Consider the following 16,518-nt stretch of genomic DNA (forward strand, 5'->3'; position numbering starts at 1 on the left):
GCGATATTGCCGAACCTGGCGGCCCCCGGAGATGGATGAAAATTGAAGAATGCATCTGTTTAACTTTTATTCCATCAACGCAATATTTTAGTGTAAACCACTAAAATAAGAGATTGAAGTTTGAAAAATAATAATAAATCTGTGCAATGCCGGCATCAGTGCGCTGCGGTCTCGGTCCTCAGGTGGACCGCCAGCTCCCGGAGGAAGGCGCTGCGGCCCAGGTAATCCCCGCGTCTCTTCTCGGCGATCACATCCTCCAGGCTCTGGAACTCGAGGGCGTGCGAGTACTTGCGGTCGCCCAGCAGGACGTGCAGCGCGTACGGCTGGCGGGCGCCGCCGCTCAGCTCGCCGCCGGCCTTCAGCTCCCTGCGGCCGAAGCGGCACCAGGCGGCGAAGCCCTCGGAGTTCCGCCAGCTCAGCTCGCCGTCCTTCAGGCCCACCTATGGCGAGCCGTTTCAGCGTTTATTCCATATCCTTGATCTCCAGATTAAGGTCCGAGTACTAGTGCGCTCTTTGTCCTCGCCAGTACGGCAACTTTGGCATACTCGTAAGACAACTGCTCACTTCAACATAGTTCCTTGACACCAGGATGCCACAAAATAGAGGCAAAAGACTATTTTTGTGTAAATGAAGCTCAACTCAATTCAACATAGTTCATTGGAATCACTATGCCAGTAAAGCACTACTTTTGTCTAAATGATGCTCCTCAACTCACTTCAACATAGTTTCTGGTCAACAACATGCCGACAAAGCACTACTTTTGTCTAAATGAGGCTCTTAAACTCACTTCAACATAATTCCTTGGCACCAAGATGCAAAAGGTTGGAGGCAAAGCACTACTTTTGTCCAAATGAAGCACCTCAACTCACTTCAACGTCGTTCCAGGGCACCAGGATGCCACAAGATGGCCCCAAAGCACAATTTATCTAAATGAAACTACTCAACTCACTGAAAGGCACACATAAACACACCAATATTACAGTAGCTAAAGTAATTGCACTTTAGAAATCCACATTATTTAATTACTATTTCTTATGTTTCGTTGTTCTTATATTTCACAATGCATTTCTATTTTTCCTTAAGAAATTTTTTTTTTTTCAGGGTCGTAACAGATGGCATTCCAGCTGATTTCAGTGGAGAAAAATGTATTTGATATTCAGTGGGCCAGAACACCAATAGTGAAAATCTGGATAATTGACGGCCATTGAAATTTTTTGAATGAGCAGGTATAAATGCCAATAACGTTTTCACAGGGTTGCCCCCCCCCCCACCATCCAAAAAACCAAAAAAAAACAAAGGAAAAAAAATACTAATAAAGATGAATGTTTTTTTTTTTTTCCAATTAAAAAAAAATAAAAACATACAAAAATCCGCAAATAGGTGAATCCGCGAGTATCCGGGGGTCCAGTTTTCGATTTGATTGCGTTACAAGGGAATTATGGGCCCTAAACGCGATACCGGACTGAAGGCGCAAACGGCATCCGAGTTCCACACCCACCTGCTCCAGGGCGCTGCGCACCACCGCGTCGGGGTCCCGGGCTCGGAACTTGTAGCGCTCGTTGACGACCCGGCAGCGTCTCCCCCGGCCGGCGTCCGTCAGGAAGGCGCTCTTGACCTCGGCGCGGTGCAGGTGGACCACCTGGAAGTCGCCCACGTACACGGCCCAGTGCGGGTACCGGCCCGCGGCCACGAACTCCACTAGGTCACCGGCGCGGCACTTGTCGAGCAGCTTCTCCGGCGAGTACGCGTCCAAGGCGGACGAGCGGCGGCTCTTCTCGTACACGCACTCGTCCAGCTTGTACACGGCGCACTCCACCTCCTCCCGCGGGTCGAAGGCCGTTTCTTCCGGGTCCGAGTTCGCGCGGGTGCCGTCGCCCGGCTCGTCGTCGTCGTCGTCCCCCCCGTCGGAGAAAATGTACGCGACGCCGATGCGAGGACCCTCATCCCGGTCCACGCCGTGCGGGTCCGCGGTGGGAACTTCGGCGTAACTTAACCGCTCCGTGTGGTTCCCCATGCGGGCGAACAACGGCTTCGATCCCCGGGAGTCAAAATGTAGCCATTTTGGGGAAATTTCAGTCCAAATTACACGGCAACATGTGTACGGAAGGGGATGGAAAAGGAAAAAGAAAAGAAAAGAAAAAAAGACTAAGGAGGAAATGACTTCCAATTCACCGTTCGTCCTCCCCCCCTCTCCCTCCTCAGGTGCTTGCCGCTCACCTGGGCGTCTTTTCCTGCGTCCACGGCGGCGTCCAGACGTCGGAAAATTCCACAGCAAAAGTTGGTCCAGTGTGGTCCGGTTCAGCAGGCTCGCGTGCCACTCGCCCCTCGCCCCTCGCCCCTCGAGGAGGCTCACGTGCGGCTCCCCTCAAGCCAAATCCTGGCGGCCAAACCGGAAGTGAATGTCCCGGTGCCCGTTCAAATAAAGTGCAAAGCGGAAATGTGAACAAAAATGAGCAAATAAAATTAGTCTTTTGACAATAAAGTTGAGTTAAAATGAGTCTTGGGTTCTAACACAAGTCTCGTTTTTTTTTTTTAAGATAATTTGAAAAAGCAACTTTAAATTGTTTCTCGGCGCTTGCTAGCACATCATCAGATGGGGTCAAGCTTTAGCAGCTGCCGACCATCGTCTTTTCTGGATTGGGTAGCCGCCGCTCGCACGTTTTCCGGATGGGGTCCATTTCTGGCAGCTGCCTGCTACCATCTCTTCTAAATGCGATCCAGCTACGGTGGCCGTTTGCTAGCATCTCTTCTAGGTTGGGTAGTCTCTTCTAAATGGGGTCCAGCTCTGGTAGCTACCAAATAGCCTCTCTTTTCATCCAGATGTTCTCGCCAGCAGGCACCACGCAACTGGACCTTATCCAGAAGAGATGCAAGTAGGTGGCTAACACAACTGGTCCTGAGCCAGAAGAGGCGCGAGCAGGCAGCTAGCGCCATCACCTCCCCTTGCTCGTGTAACTCGAGAAGGTGAACGAGTGCATCCGGAAGCGCTGTACACCGCACCATCTGTTCCCCCCTCAAAGTCATAGTATCACGTTGGCTCAAAAAAATGCAGAGTCGGGAATAAAAATGAAAGCCACAGTTAGGGAGAAAACCGTTTATTTCTTCTTATTTATATTTTCATAGAACTTTTTTTATACAGATCTATTCAGAAAAACAACGAGCATAATGTAGAAGGAATGTCATTCTTATTTTTTTTCATCATCATCATCAATATTATTATTCAACCACTTAAACGAGCTACAACAAAGATGTCCTAAAAGAGAGGCTGATGTAGAAAACGAACACATTTGGAACCACGAGTGGGCTTCATGATGACTGACAGTATTGCAGGGAGATCTCTTGTTGTTTCAAGGAAGTGCGCGAGACCAACACGCCACAGGTGGGGTGTACAATACGCACACGCACACAAACAGATACATTAGTCATGCGTGAACAAGACCGCAGGTTTTTTTGTTTTTTTTAACTCGCTTGTTGAGAAGAACCAAAAAAGGCATTTGACGCCTTCGGAAACGCAACTGAAATAATGCTAATGCAAATACCAAAATCAGAAAAGGTGCTAGTAAGGGGCGACTACAGCTGATTCCCATCTAGAAGAGATGCTAGCAGGTGGTTGCCCGATCCAGAAGAAATGCTAACAGGTGGCTTACAGAGATGGACCTCATCTAGAGCGGGACCTGGACCAGAGGGGGTCAAAAATGGTGTTAGCAGGCAGCTACCAGAGCTGGACCCCATTTAGAAGAGATTCTCGGAGGTGGCTATTCGATCATGAAGAGATGCGAGAAGGCAGCTACCAGAGCCGGACCCCGACCAGAAGAGACGCTAGGAGTTAGAAACCAGAGCTGGACCTGGTCAAGAAAGGGTGCTAGCAGGCAGCTAGCACAGCTGTACCCCATGTAGAAGAGATACGAGCAGGCAGCTACCAGAGCTGGACCTGGTCTAGAAGGGGTGCAAGTAGGAAGATCCCCTGAAGCAGAAAAGATGCTAGCAGTCCGCAAGGCTGGATTCCAACACTCAGGACTTCCTGTTCATGCTCTTTCCTATCAGTTTCACTCATGTAAGTCGGAATGTGACTTTTTGATGAGGCAGAAAAAGTAAAAAAAAAAAAAAAAAAAAGTCTTAAAAGTCCTTATGGTGAAAAAGCAAAACATCTTTGGTGCTTTCTAACTGAGAGGAAAAATGACAAAAAACCAACACTTTTGTTCCACAGTAAGTCTTGCACAGTGCAAACAATTAATGGCTCCCCTCAAAGGAAAGGATCTTCATGCATCGGATCACTAAACATGAGAGTAGACTCAGTTCTTGGGGGCGGGGGTGACTTTTGGAACACCGATACCACATGAAGGGGGGCACTAGTAAACATCAACTAGGGGAGGGGGGGCGCGAGCTAAGTGGTCTTTCTGCCTGGTGGGGTGCCAATGCTCGCGTTGGTGGGGATCCTGATGCTAAAAGGCCATTGTTCGATGCCGGGATGCAAAATTAAGGGTGGATGATGGCGACGAGGGTCGGGTGGGGGTCTACGTGGACTGGTCGCGCTGCAGGGCTGTGATGTCCAGAGTGGGGGGGGCCCGCCCGCTCCACTCTCGCAGCTGCCCGTCCTTGTAGAGGATGTTGAGGGCCGGTAGAGGGACGCCCGACTCGGCGGGCGGCTTACTGAGAGGACTGGTCACCCCGCTGTCCGGCTCGCAGGGCGGACCGCCGTCCTGGGCGCGGCAAAAACAGAAACAGCGACAAGGCGGTCTGAACCAGATTGTTCGTTTACTGAACAAATGTGCCCAGATATTAATTCTGAAGGGCGTTGCTAATGTTGCAAGATCAAAATCTAAAAAAAAATTTAAACCGTGTAAACAGTGTCGGAGTACCAATCCGGATCGAATCCAGATTGTTTGTTTACATCGGATATGGAACAGCCACTTAGGAAAGGGGAGCGTTAAGGACGATGTCTTAAATTCATGATGATGATGATGTCATAAAAGCCAAAACCCATCAAAATTTAACGGGGTTAGAAATCTATTTCATTATACGCTTATATAAATCAGTCAAAACTGACCCTATGAGGGTTCTAGAACGAGTACCAGGAGACTAAAGATTACAAGTAGTTCTGCAAATGTTCAAGCTTTGACTTACCTGGAACGACTGGACGAAGCTCAGCACCTTGAGGGACAGCTTCCGGCTGGAGTGAAGCAGCTCTTGCAGGCTGTGGAAGAACAACAAAAGTCAGCGTGGCGCCACTTCCAATCAATCCCAAGAAATGAATCGAGTGGGAGTGTAAAACGTCACCTGCCGCCGCCGCATAGCTTGTGGGCGGCGATCTTGCGGCACACCTTGCGGTTGAGCTCGGAGCTGAAGAGCGGCATGCCGAAGCACAGCTCCAGCGGCGCCCACTCGTCCTCGCACGAGAGGGCTACAAATGGCGGGCGGGGGAAGAGATTTGAACGTGCTTAGCTTGTACATTTTGTGTTGAGGCCAGCGGGGAAAGTGTTGTTGCCCCACTAATGCTGTCAACGTACTGTCCGTCTTTGCTCGTGCGTCGCCGTTGTTCTCTTCCGACACCAGTTCGAAGGACTCGGTGCTGCCGTTGGTGTCCAGGCCTCCTCCCAGGTGGGTGTCTCCTAAAGATAAGTAGATGCACCTCATCTCATGGCCAGTGACGTTACACACTTAACAGTGCGTACATTAGGGCCGGCCGATTAGGATTTTATTGGAATTTATTATTTTTTTGGTCCATGTTCAATGTAAACACACAGTCTGGATCAGAGCAGAATTGAAATTGGTTTCTGTAACCGCACAGCAAATTTTGCTCAAAGTGGGTATTTTCTTATGGCTTTTAATCACATTTACAACATCGTCCTGAATTTCCCTTTCAGAATCGATGTTCCACGGTCAACGTAAACATACAACCTAGTTCGGATCGGGAGTTAAACTGGTTTTCGGCTGGTTGTATAAATTGGGCACAATTTGACATATATTTTATGACATTTTTATGGAGTGAAGGGCACAAAAAAAAAGTTGAATCAAATTTAGAAATGTGAGATGTTATTTGAAATCCATATGGCAGGGCCCCTTTATCGGTCTACGTTACCCCCGCACTCGATGGCGTCGCTGGGCCGGCGCCGGTGCCTGTTGTTGGCGTTGAGCATGGTGATGTAGCCGCACTGGTGCTCCAAGTCCACGTGCTCGCGCAACTTGCGGAGCGCCTTGTGCACGCACATGTTGGAGTAGGAGAACTCTACAAACGCACATCGAAAACGACACCACGTCAGCCATTTTGAGTCAACTTGAGTTTTAAACTGAAGACGAGAAGAGCAGAAGAGCTGACACGGAAATGCCGTCATATTTTTGGGGTTTGTTTTTTTATTTAACCTTGCTTTATCCAGGTAAGGCAATTGCGAAGATTCTCATTTGCAATGCCGACATGCCTGCAGACAGCAGAGTAAAACTAAGCAAACTAAAAGCAAATACAATGAATGTAGTTACATATTTGCATCATACGTTACATTATGAGACACAAAATATTGTTAATGGTTTGAATCAATAAAAAAAGAGGAGGTCATTATGTCAAATATCTCTTAATTTGGGAATTTTATTGTCATTGAAGTGTAAGTCAAATTTGGAGCATGTTGTCATGGAATAATAAAGAAAATCTGGGAATTTTTTGGAATATGAAAAAGAGTTCCGAAGTTGATCAGCGTGAGCTAAACAGTTGGAATCGGTTGACTTAAGTTGTGGAATATTAACTTTAGAACAAGTCTCCATTCATTTGAATGGAAAACGTGGAATTGTGGGACAAGAGGAAAATTTGGGGATGTTGAAACGCAATTCTTGTACGAACGACACGTATAATCGACTGACCTCCTTTCAGGTCCTCCTCGTCAAAGGGGAAGGGGATGTGGACCGTTTCCCCGTGGCCGTGCATGCCGTGGCCCTACACGCACACGCACACACGCACGTTTAAACGCTGTCGACGGGCGACAATCGAGACGATCGGCTGCTCGGGCCCCGGTCACCTGGATGAGAACGGCCGAGTGCGTGAGAGCGTCGTTGAGCGTGGCCAGCACGTTGGACGCGGGCACCACGCCGGGGTCGTGGCCCCAGGAGGTGATCAGCAACCTGTCGTAAACCTGACCACGCAAGACAGTCGCATCAGAGGAGCACAGAGCCTCAAATGAGGCATGTTAGAGGGGTGCCGTAGGACATGAAATATGGTACACATGGTACATTTGAGGTGCACAGACCAAGAGGTGTAAGCAGCTCAAATCTTTATTTTTTTTTGCTGCCACGAAGTGACCCAATGCTACAAATTCCCAGGATACTCGGGGAGTTCCCGTGTGAGGCTTCACCTGGAAGATGTCGGGCAGCTTGCGCAGCCGGGAGCCTTTGGAGAGCAGCAGCGACGGCGGACCCTGGCCGGTCACGTGGTACAGGTAGAGCTTGAACCAGATGGAGCTCACCTCGGGGATGGCGGGCCCGATGTGCTGCAGCCACACACAAAAACACGTCGAAATGCGAATGATGTTTGAGCACAAATAACAGAGCGACACACAGAAAAACATTAGTAACTGGCCTTGATTTTGTTTATCCTCTGCGGAGATTGACTAACATAAGTGAGGCTTGAGGGGGCGTGACCGTCTCCATGTGTACGGCTGTATTATACTGCCCCCAAGTGGCCAAGACGCACACACGCCAGGAGCAGCACAACGTCCACTGAACTGAAGCAAAAAATGTGCCCAAAAATGGCTCATTCTTTACATTCTATTTACATAGGTCATATGTTTTTATAAGGTACAATATTATACAATTTTATTTTCCTTATTAAATAACACTTACCATATCTTTTTTTTTTGGGGGGGGGGGGGGGGGGCAAGAATAATGGCATTGCCATTCATTTTACTGGGGAAAGATGATTTTAGATACAAGGTTTGAAATTAATAACGGGGTCACGGAGCGGCCCAAACTGGTCTCAAGGCACCACTGCATTTAATTTGAACAATACTGTACAATATGAATATTGCATCCAGTCGCAGAATGTTGACGTACCTGAGGCGTGCAGCTGCTGATGGGTCTGATCTCGTTGCTGAGCGGCGCCATGGAGACCAGCAGCTTGTAGTTCTTGTTGAGCACGCGGCTGCAGGTGGCCTGGTCCAGACCCAGGAGGCTCTCGCAGCGCAGCATGTCCAGGGGGAAACCTGCTGGCGTAGTAACAAGGATTGGTTTTTTTTCATCTTTATTTTGCAAGCTCGTCTCATTGACGGCAACATCTCTTTGCCTAGAGACCTGGGAATAAACAAAAGTCCACACTTAATCCTACACGCCGCACAGGTGCCGCGCAAAATCGACGTCATATGATTAACACGCCAATTAATAATGATCATCGCTAATGTGCACACTATAAAGAAACAGAAGTTACGATTGAGTAGGATCAATCCACAAATGACCTATATTTGGGATATCAGGTCCCTGGTCCTGAGTGAGTTCCTTGTTGTAGCGCAGAAAGAGGATGGTGTTCTTCAGGGTGAGGGCGTGGTCAAAGTAGCGCTGAGCCTCGCCCTCTGCTGTGCTTTCCACCTGCAGGAGGACAAGAAGAAGACGACGTTGAAGACCACACCGCCGCTCGGCTTCCTTCCTTCCTCTGACTAAGGCCCAAGAAGGTTTTCGTGCACCTTCTCCAGCTCGGCCAGGAAGCTGTCCAGCGTCTCGTCGGACAGCTTGCCCACCTCGAACATGGTGACGGCGTGACTCTTGAGGTTGGGCGACAGGTTGCCCATCATGAGGAAGGCCGTGAGCGTGGAGTCGAACAGGAAGGCGATGCGCTTGGTGGGGGCCGCCGGGATGCTCAGGCTGCTCACGCTGCCGGTGTCGGCTGCGCGCACACACGCGGTCACAAAAAAAAAAAAAAGCAACACACAAACACACGCAGCTTGCCCATGTGCGTTATCAAGCAGACCTTGGTCCTCCAGACTGGTGGTGTCCGTGTCTGTGGCCGAGGAGCCTCCCTCCATGACGGGGCTGCCCTGCTCCCAGGACAGCAGCATCTTCTGAGGGTCCATGGTGCTCCTAGTGACGCACAAACAGTCACGACGGGCCAACCGAGAGCACCGCCAAAAACACAATCCTCATTTGGACCATCCGTGGCCTACTTGAGCCTGTTGAGGGAGGGCGCGTTCTTCCAGGTGGGATGGAGCTGCTCGGAGCTGATGGCCTGACCTTTCTTCACGGCGAAGCCCAGACGGCAGTACATGGACACGGCGTTCTGATCACGACACGCAATCGGATCAAGCTCCTTTTTCCACAACCACCTCTGAATCGCCACAGAGGAGCTCGCTTACCTTCACCAGGTCCAAGTCGATCTCCAACACGTTGGCCAGCTGGAAGAAGAAACCCGAATAAGACGGGACAAGCAAATACGGTGACCGCATCCAGCGGCGCGTCCTACCTCGGCTACGTTGGTCTGCTCGTCGATGGACACGAAGATTTTGTACAGTAACGTCTCAAAGTAGTCACCCTGGACGCGGTTCATTACAAAGCCCTCCAGCGGGGGCACTGTGGAGGCGCAGATGGTGAGAATCGTCACATACAGTGAGAATCGACACCAACAATGAGAATCGGCGCAAACTTTGAGAACCAAAACAAAGAACTGGGTTCATTGGCACAAAAACGCCGTGGATCAGTACATGCAGTGAGAACCACGGACAGAAACCGTGAGAAACGGCACAAACCTGAGATGCAGCTGTCATCCGATATGGGAACGTCCAAGTAAATGAAGCCCCGGTTGTACAAACCTGAACAGAAAAAGAAAAACACTCTTACAAGAAAAAAATCGAAATAAATCCAGGTGTGCCACCAAAAGATTTAGCGGTTAGCTTCCTCACTTAGCACCACGTTGTACTCCATTGATCCAGCCAGCTGAGGCCCGGAATCAATCATCTTATCAATGGCTTTCTTCTCTGCTGAAGAACAGATCTGCAATCACGCAAACACAGCGCCTACGTCATGGCGCGCGCTCGCGCGCGGAGCATCGTGTGCGTGTCCCGCGATCCTCTCACCCTGATATCGTCCTCGGTGATGTAGCCCGTCTGCGCCACCCACCACGGCTCCACGGAGAGCTCCACCGGTTTGGACGGGAGAAGGTCCCGCGCCGATTTCCGGCGGAAGAATTTCTGAAAGGGAAGTGAAGAGTAGGGAGTCGCACAGAAATTCGCTGTGCACAGCCCACTGAAATGCGCTGTAAAAATATTTCTGTCTTATACTTTGGAGGAGCGGCACTGGTTCATCAGGTCGATGTACTGGTTTCGCCCGATCCCGAGCAGCCTCAGACCTGCGTCACGACATAACGTAATCGTACGTAATATGGCGTACAATGGGGAAAGAAATGCACAATGTGGGAGAGTGAAAACTCACAGTCAGCAGCAGTGAAGTTGGGCAAGGAGTCGTAACTCTTCTCGCTGTTCATGATATCCTGGAGGTGCAAACGAGGGACAAAAGCGGAGAAAAGAGGAAGAAAGGAAAAAAAAAAAAACTTACGGAAATGCCGTTTCACCCCCCGCAATAAATTGCTGGAAAAGTCAATTCTTCTTCAGGAATAACTGCATTGTCTCCAGAAATGCCAACGAAGGAAACGCATTGTTCCACTTGAACAAACAGCGAGTAGATTTTTTTCCCCAAGCAATTACTTGCTAAAATGAATCCCCCCCCCCCCCCCCCCAAAGTGGACGCTTACCTCCATGATTCCGATGTAGTACGAGAAGGGCGTGACGCGCAGCCCCTTGACCATGATGTCAGACAGGTGGTACGGGTACAGCATCAGGTGCTCGCGGCTGTACTTGAGCAGCTCCTCGTAGTACTTGCGCTCGTCCTTCCGCACGTGTCGCACTGCGGGCGCAAAATGGAAATTTGATCGCAAAACAACTCGGCGGGACGTTCAAACACAACGCTTACCTAAGTTATTGCGGAATCGCAACTGGTTGCGGATGCTGTACAGCAGGACATGTTTCTCGTACTCGCGCTGAGAGTTGCCCAAACTCTGTATATTGGGGGGGAAAAACAAACCAAAAAAAGTTCAGGCATCCCTCATTTTGCAAGTCATTGCGGTTTCCTGCCTGGAAATTCACACTGCACCTATAATATATCCATTATTCTAGCGATTATCCCCTCAATTAATCTGATAACAAATTGATTCATCTTATTTTATTTTTTGAAAACAACAAAATGTGCACGTATTACTGATGTCCACTCGGGGCCACACATTTTTAGCAACTTTCCCAACCTCTCTATTCAGTATTATTTTTGAGATTCGATTGAAATTTTGCTTTGAACTTTCACACACGTTCTGACCCAACTGGCATTTTCTCCATGAACAAGCACTTTATTTCACATAGTCAGAAATGGAAAAAAATAATCTACTATTTCTGTGTTAATGCCGAGTGCGGGGCGTGATTTAAAACTTGTTTGGTATCCAAAGAAATAAAGTAAATCCCACAAGGAAATAAAAAAATAATAAATGCAAATCGTGCTTTAAATATTGTCACTGGGATTTGTTTTTTCGATGAGTCAAGAGGCGACGAAAATAATAATAATGCGATTCAAATCGGAAATGCGATTTGTGTTTAGCAAATGTCTGAATTTCCACCACGTCCAATGTTTATAATCGACCCATTGGAGCCATTTTCCTCGTTTTCTCCACCACTCCTCCTTGATGAAACGACGAAGAAGAGTTTGTCTACCTGGTTTGGCTGCCATTGGAGAAATTGCCAAGATCACAAAGTGCAATTGAGCAAGGGGCGCCCGACAGCCCCACCCAACGTGATTGAGGCAACTTTTCCTTGTTTTCTATCTTTTCTGAGAGCAGCAGCTGCGTTGTCACGTGACGGTGGTCGCTGCCTGCTTGTCTCGTGACATTGACAGCTTGCCCCGGACGCGGTCTCCCCATCAATTTGAGGGTTGTTGTTGTTGTTGTTTTTAAGCGTCGTACCTGTTTGACGTGAGCCGGCAGCTTATTCCACGGATAATTCTGCCTGATGTGGAATTCCACGTCCGTGTTCATCGCTAGCTAGCGAGTGAGCTAGCTGGCTGGCTGGCTGCGAGCCCCTAAGACGATGAGACGCTCGTCCACTGTGACCACCGGTGACAGCCCCACGCCGCCGGTACTCGACACCCGGTCCGAGGAGTATTGTTTTGTATTGTTTTATTGTTTCTCCCTCCTGGAGGCAATCGCTGGATGCGTCCACTTCCTTGTTAGACTTCCAACGGAAGAGTACGTCACCATCGACGTTGCGTCACTTCCGCCGAAGGGGGCGGGGCGTCGTGTCGTGGGTTGTTAGCATTAGCATTGTTAGCTCGATCCTCGACCGATAATTGTCATGTTTTATCAGCGCTAGCAAGAAGACGAAGGAGCTGAGGTGGAAAGCGGCTTCTGAGGCAGAAAGAGAAGAGGAAAGCACAGACGGACTTTGAATGTTGGCAGTATGGCAGGAAAAGCTCGGGAGTTGGTTGACATGATGACGATTCGGAGAAAGGTTGCTATGTTGTGTGTCCAGGAGAGCGGGTGGAAAGGCAGCAAGGCTACAAGTTGCCATTATTTGATCACGGCGTCAATGGGAAGGGAAATTCTGGACGGAGCACTGTACACATAGTATATAATTGTGAAATTCAGCACGACAGGTCTTTTCTTATTCAAATAATAGCCTGTCTGGGATTGATAAATGGATGCTTCAATCATCATCAGTGCTTCAGACGAAAGAGTGTATTATTTATGTTTTATTCCACTTGGAGTTGCGCTGTAGTGGCGTCTGTGTCTGGTCGACGTCGTGCTGAACTCGTTTCGGCAGCAAAGCCGCTGGGCGTGAATCAACAGCGCCTCTGCTGGTCGCAGCCAAGGAGTGCACTCCATTTTGCAATTTGTCATTGATCATCAATTTATTGCTCCAAATTTCTATCCCAAGTTAAAAAAAAAAAAAACAAGTGCCACCAACAACATTGTCACATTCTGATCGACGTACAAATGGACTGAGTTGTTTGTTGACGTGAAAGCGGTTCTGGGCGTGGCTTAACAGAAACATCTTCATTGCACAAATTGTCTGCGTGAAGAAAAAATCTCATCTCTGTTTTCAAACCCAAGCGTGATGAGAAAGCGCTCGATGGAGACGTCTCTCTCGTGTTCCGACACCTGCACGAAGAAGAGCACGTGAATGCACCTGGAAAGAGTCCCGAGAACACGAGCGGAGTCCACGTCGGCGAACTCACCGTGCGACGGCGGCTGCGTCTGACTCGGAAGCGGGCGTCGGAGCGGCGGGTTCGGAGGCGGGCTCGGAATCGGCGTCGACGGCTGCGATGAATGAAAAAAAAGATGTGAATGAAAACAAGTCCGACTGGAAGGAAGGACATTTGCTCCACGAAGGCCTCTTGAATCCATCTTCACTCGTACTTTGAGCTGCGGTTGGGACAAATCTTCTACTTCCTGACTACGAGAGTGTGGTGGGGAATTTCTTTGGAATCGTACAGTTCATAGCCGCATATTTCCAATTCCACATTCAGGAATTCGGATGTTGGGGAATATTGATTGAGGGGAAGCTAGCTTCTGTTATTCGCCGTCTTTGCGCTCAGCCCCAAACCATATCTAATATTAAAGTAGAGGTTTGGCGCCACCCGGTGGCATCTCGGGGCCGAGGAACTTTGTCGAAGCGAGGGGAGGAGCTTCAATCGAATGAACCCGAGTGCGGCTTTGGCACGCTTCGCCGTTGAGGGCCAAGGAACACGAGTGAACTAAGTCGTACATTTTCCACCAAATCTAAATTGACTTCCATTCGGTTTCGGGTTTTCTCCGCCTTAGGGAGCGAGTCCTTTTTCCCACAACGATAGCGACGTCGACATTCACGTGTCCGTCGTTCCACGGCTGACTATTTGCGACTCCTCGTGCGCACTTTTGTAGCAAAGGTCCGCATCAGACCTTCGCACGACCGCTTTGCCGACCGCGGCTCAAAGGAAACAGAAGTCGTTTGACTTACAAGCTGGATCGTATTTGGCTGCAAAGAAAACAGAGACACAAAGGTCACGATGGGCACAAATCTTCCCGACAGAGCGAACGTCGGCGTCCCTCACCTCGTCTGCTTTTGTAAAGCTTGACGAGGACCGCGACCGCCGCCGCCGCCAGAGCGAGGACCGCCAGCGGGACAGCGACGGCCAGCGCCATCTTCCTCTTTTCTTCCTCTTCGCAGAGTGAGAAGAAAGAAGAAAACGTGTGAGCGATCGTTCCGACGCGCGACGATCTGAGCGTCGGTCACCTCGGATGCGCGCGTTGCTCCGGATGCTTCTTCTCTCCAGCTTGACGACGATGTCGTCCGCCACGCCGGACAGCTGGAACACGCATTCGTAGCGGCCCTCGGCTTCATCGGTCACCTCCGCTTTCAGGTCGGCCGTCATCTGGAAGGTTCCGTCGTGGTTGCGGAGGGTCTCTCCCGTCTCCGCGTCCTCGTGGAGCTCCTCGCCGTCCTTCCTCCAAAACAGGGCGGCCGCGCTGGGGTAGAAACCCGTCGCGTGGCAGGTGACCGGAGAGGACGGCGTCTTCTGGAGGAGAGACACCGTGGGAAGCTCTGCGGGCCGAGGGAGACGTGGACACCAGGTGAGAGAGGGGCAGAGACGGAGAGAGAGAGTGTGGGAGAGGAGGAAAAGATGGGGAGAATGTGTGAGAGGGTGAAAAATAGCTAGATGATGTGTGAGAGGAACAAATATGGGAAGAATGTGTAAGAGGAGGAAATATGGAAAGAAAACAAGTTGAAGGGAGCGTGTGAGGAGAAAGGATGGAGACAATCAATGACAGATTGAAAAGAGAGAGATTGTGTGAGAGGGTGAAAAGATGGAGAGAACAAAAGATGGAGAAAACGTGTGAGAGAGGAAAGGAGCCAACGAGGAAAGAGTGCAGCTTGTAATGCCAGCAAAGGTCCTGTAGGGGGCGTGCTAACATGATGTGACTGCACCTGTTCTCATCAGGAAGTCCCTCCCATTGGTCACAAACTTCTTCAAGTAAGAAGGACAAATCTCAGTGTAGTAGTGCTTCTTGTTTAGATTCAAATGTTCGTTCCGGTCCCACTTGAGTTTGGTGACGAAAGCTTGTGGGTGAGCTGCGATCCATCTCATTGTCTTCACCTCCAACGAGATGAAGGCTTCTCCATCGTAACTGTAGTGTTCCCAACCATCAACCTCATCGGTCTCGTCGTCCCATTCGCAGCCGGACATCCGCTGGAACATGTGAACACCTGAGAGAATGACGTTGAAGAGTGACACCATGTCGAGAGAGAAGGAAACGTGTTTATGAGGAGGAAGAACGTGTACGAGCACATGAAATCGATTTGAATTGTGGAAAGCTGAACGTCAACAAACCTCCAGTTTGGTTGAAGCGCTCTTTGGCAGTTTCGATGTTGACTTTGTTGATCTGCTCATGACCAATACCGTTCTGTGTCTGTCTCTCCCAGTAGTGAGGATCATCTGCTGTGATTTTGTTCATCCAGTCCTGTTTGGGTTTTGTTTTCCTGCTCTTGCTGTCGTAGCGCGAAATCGGAACGTCGTCAACATAACCGACCTCAAAGTAGTCTGGGATGTTTGGAATTTGAGACGATGCTGTCATTAAATACTTGAGCGTGTGAAGCACTGAAAGAAAAAACAAACAAAAAGGTTGATCTTACTTTTTTGTTTGATGGCCCAAAATCTTGCACTCTTCCTATTTCAAATGATTTTGTCTTCAGTTGAAACATTTGAACGTCTTTTTTAGGGAAAATAATTAAAATCAAAAGATACAAAACATTCCATTTTCTTTTGTGGTCATTTAAATACTTTAATATTTATTTCAACTTATTCTTACACACAAACTTCGCAATGGATTCGACAACAGACGCTCATAATTCATTTGATTGAATTTTGACTATCATGTTCCAATTATCATGCCCTTGCTCAATAAATTGATTTAATAGTCCTTAATAACAGATTCGTCAATAAATGTAGACGATATATTTTGTAAACTTAAGTTGTAACTCTGTTCATGAAATATCCAAATGAGAAATATAAAGGAACTTCTTACAATAAATATGTTAGAATTATGATCTACTAAAGGATACGCTGAACACTTTTTTTTTTGACACAGATTTTGTTTGTCGTTATTTCAAGAAATGAGATTTGATTTGTATTTTTTTTCCACATATATTGAAATGCCGCCTCCGTGAGGCGAATATTCCAATGGCAGCTTTGCCAAGTGAAACCAGTTGCAAGAACTTCGGACTGAGCGGTCCAAGTGTTGCTTCCGGCAAAGTCAAGAGCGTCGACACCAATCATCGGAACACGATCGGGATCATCAAGTTGTGGACAAAGTGCACTTACCGGGCGTCACGCTGTGGATTTGCGCAGCCGCGACAAACAAGACACACAAGTTCAGCTTCGCCATGTTTTGCTCCTTTTCGTCCACAAAGTGACGACGACTCCTCCTCCTCGACGGCCGAACGGCAAAAGACAGCAAACCGGAAGACGCGCCTTCTCTAC

General features: G+C 48.9%; 3 protein-coding genes across 7 annotated transcripts in view; all 3 read right to left on the reverse strand.

Annotated features, from left to right (window-relative positions):
• lratd2a (LRAT domain containing 2a) overlaps window positions 1-2,924 on the reverse strand; it is a 4,743-nt gene extending 1,819 nt beyond the window's left edge. Inside the window, exons 1-3 of one of the 2 annotated variants that reach the window (XM_061759567.1) lie at window positions 2,218-2,924; window positions 1,499-2,029; window positions 1-440 (exon numbers count right to left, since the gene is read on the reverse strand). The exon at window positions 1-440 is cut by the window's left edge and continues 1,819 nt beyond it. In XM_061759567.1, the coding sequence (XP_061615551.1) occupies window positions 156-440; window positions 1,499-2,014 (801 nt within the window). In that variant the 5' untranslated portion in view covers window positions 2,015-2,029; window positions 2,218-2,924 and the 3' untranslated portion in view covers window positions 1-155. Of the gene's footprint in view, window positions 441-1,498; window positions 2,146-2,217 lie in introns of both variants that reach the window. The other variant, XM_061759568.1, reaches the window with a different exon arrangement.
• Window positions 2,925-4,086: 1,162 nt separating this feature from the next.
• Window positions 4,087-12,577, reverse strand: fam91a1 (family with sequence similarity 91 member A1). Of its 4 annotated transcripts, none has more exons than XM_061759554.1 (23): window positions 11,966-12,577; window positions 10,933-11,017; window positions 10,715-10,866; window positions 10,396-10,453; window positions 10,245-10,312; window positions 10,041-10,154; window positions 9,867-9,957; window positions 9,714-9,776; window positions 9,431-9,537; window positions 9,324-9,362; window positions 9,135-9,247; window positions 8,942-9,051; window positions 8,658-8,857; window positions 8,433-8,562; window positions 8,035-8,183; window positions 7,338-7,472; window positions 7,005-7,118; window positions 6,850-6,922; window positions 6,080-6,226; window positions 5,508-5,609; window positions 5,278-5,401; window positions 5,125-5,194; window positions 4,087-4,700 (listed from the first exon to the last, which is right to left on the reverse strand). In XM_061759554.1, the coding sequence occupies exons 1-23, from the start codon at window positions 12,035-12,037 to the stop codon at window positions 4,515-4,517; spliced, it is 2,502 nt and encodes an 833-aa protein (XP_061615538.1). In that variant the 5' UTR covers window positions 12,038-12,577; the 3' UTR covers window positions 4,087-4,514. The 4 variants fall into 4 exon arrangements, with proteins under 4 accessions (XP_061615538.1, XP_061615540.1, XP_061615541.1 ...); XM_061759556.1 differs by lacking the exon at window positions 11,966-12,577 and adding an exon at window positions 11,718-11,926; XM_061759555.1 differs by having other exon boundaries at window positions 4,513-4,700; window positions 6,088-6,226.
• Window positions 12,578-12,732: 155 nt separating this feature from the next.
• On the reverse strand, window positions 12,733-16,518 carry LOC133470775 (major histocompatibility complex class I-related gene protein-like). The gene is made up of 8 exons (XM_061759558.1): window positions 16,360-16,518; window positions 15,370-15,636; window positions 14,967-15,245; window positions 14,274-14,582; window positions 14,092-14,199; window positions 13,998-14,015; window positions 13,237-13,318; window positions 12,733-13,159 (listed from the first exon to the last, which is right to left on the reverse strand). Exons 1-8 carry the CDS (start codon window positions 16,421-16,423, stop codon window positions 12,973-12,975), a joined length of 1,314 nt encoding a protein of 437 aa, XP_061615542.1. The 5' UTR covers window positions 16,424-16,518; the 3' UTR covers window positions 12,733-12,972.

This window comes from Phyllopteryx taeniolatus, chromosome 21 (genome assembly GCF_024500385.1).
Source record: "Phyllopteryx taeniolatus isolate TA_2022b chromosome 21, UOR_Ptae_1.2, whole genome shotgun sequence".
Classification (NCBI taxonomy): domain Eukaryota; kingdom Metazoa; phylum Chordata; class Actinopteri; order Syngnathiformes; family Syngnathidae; genus Phyllopteryx; species Phyllopteryx taeniolatus.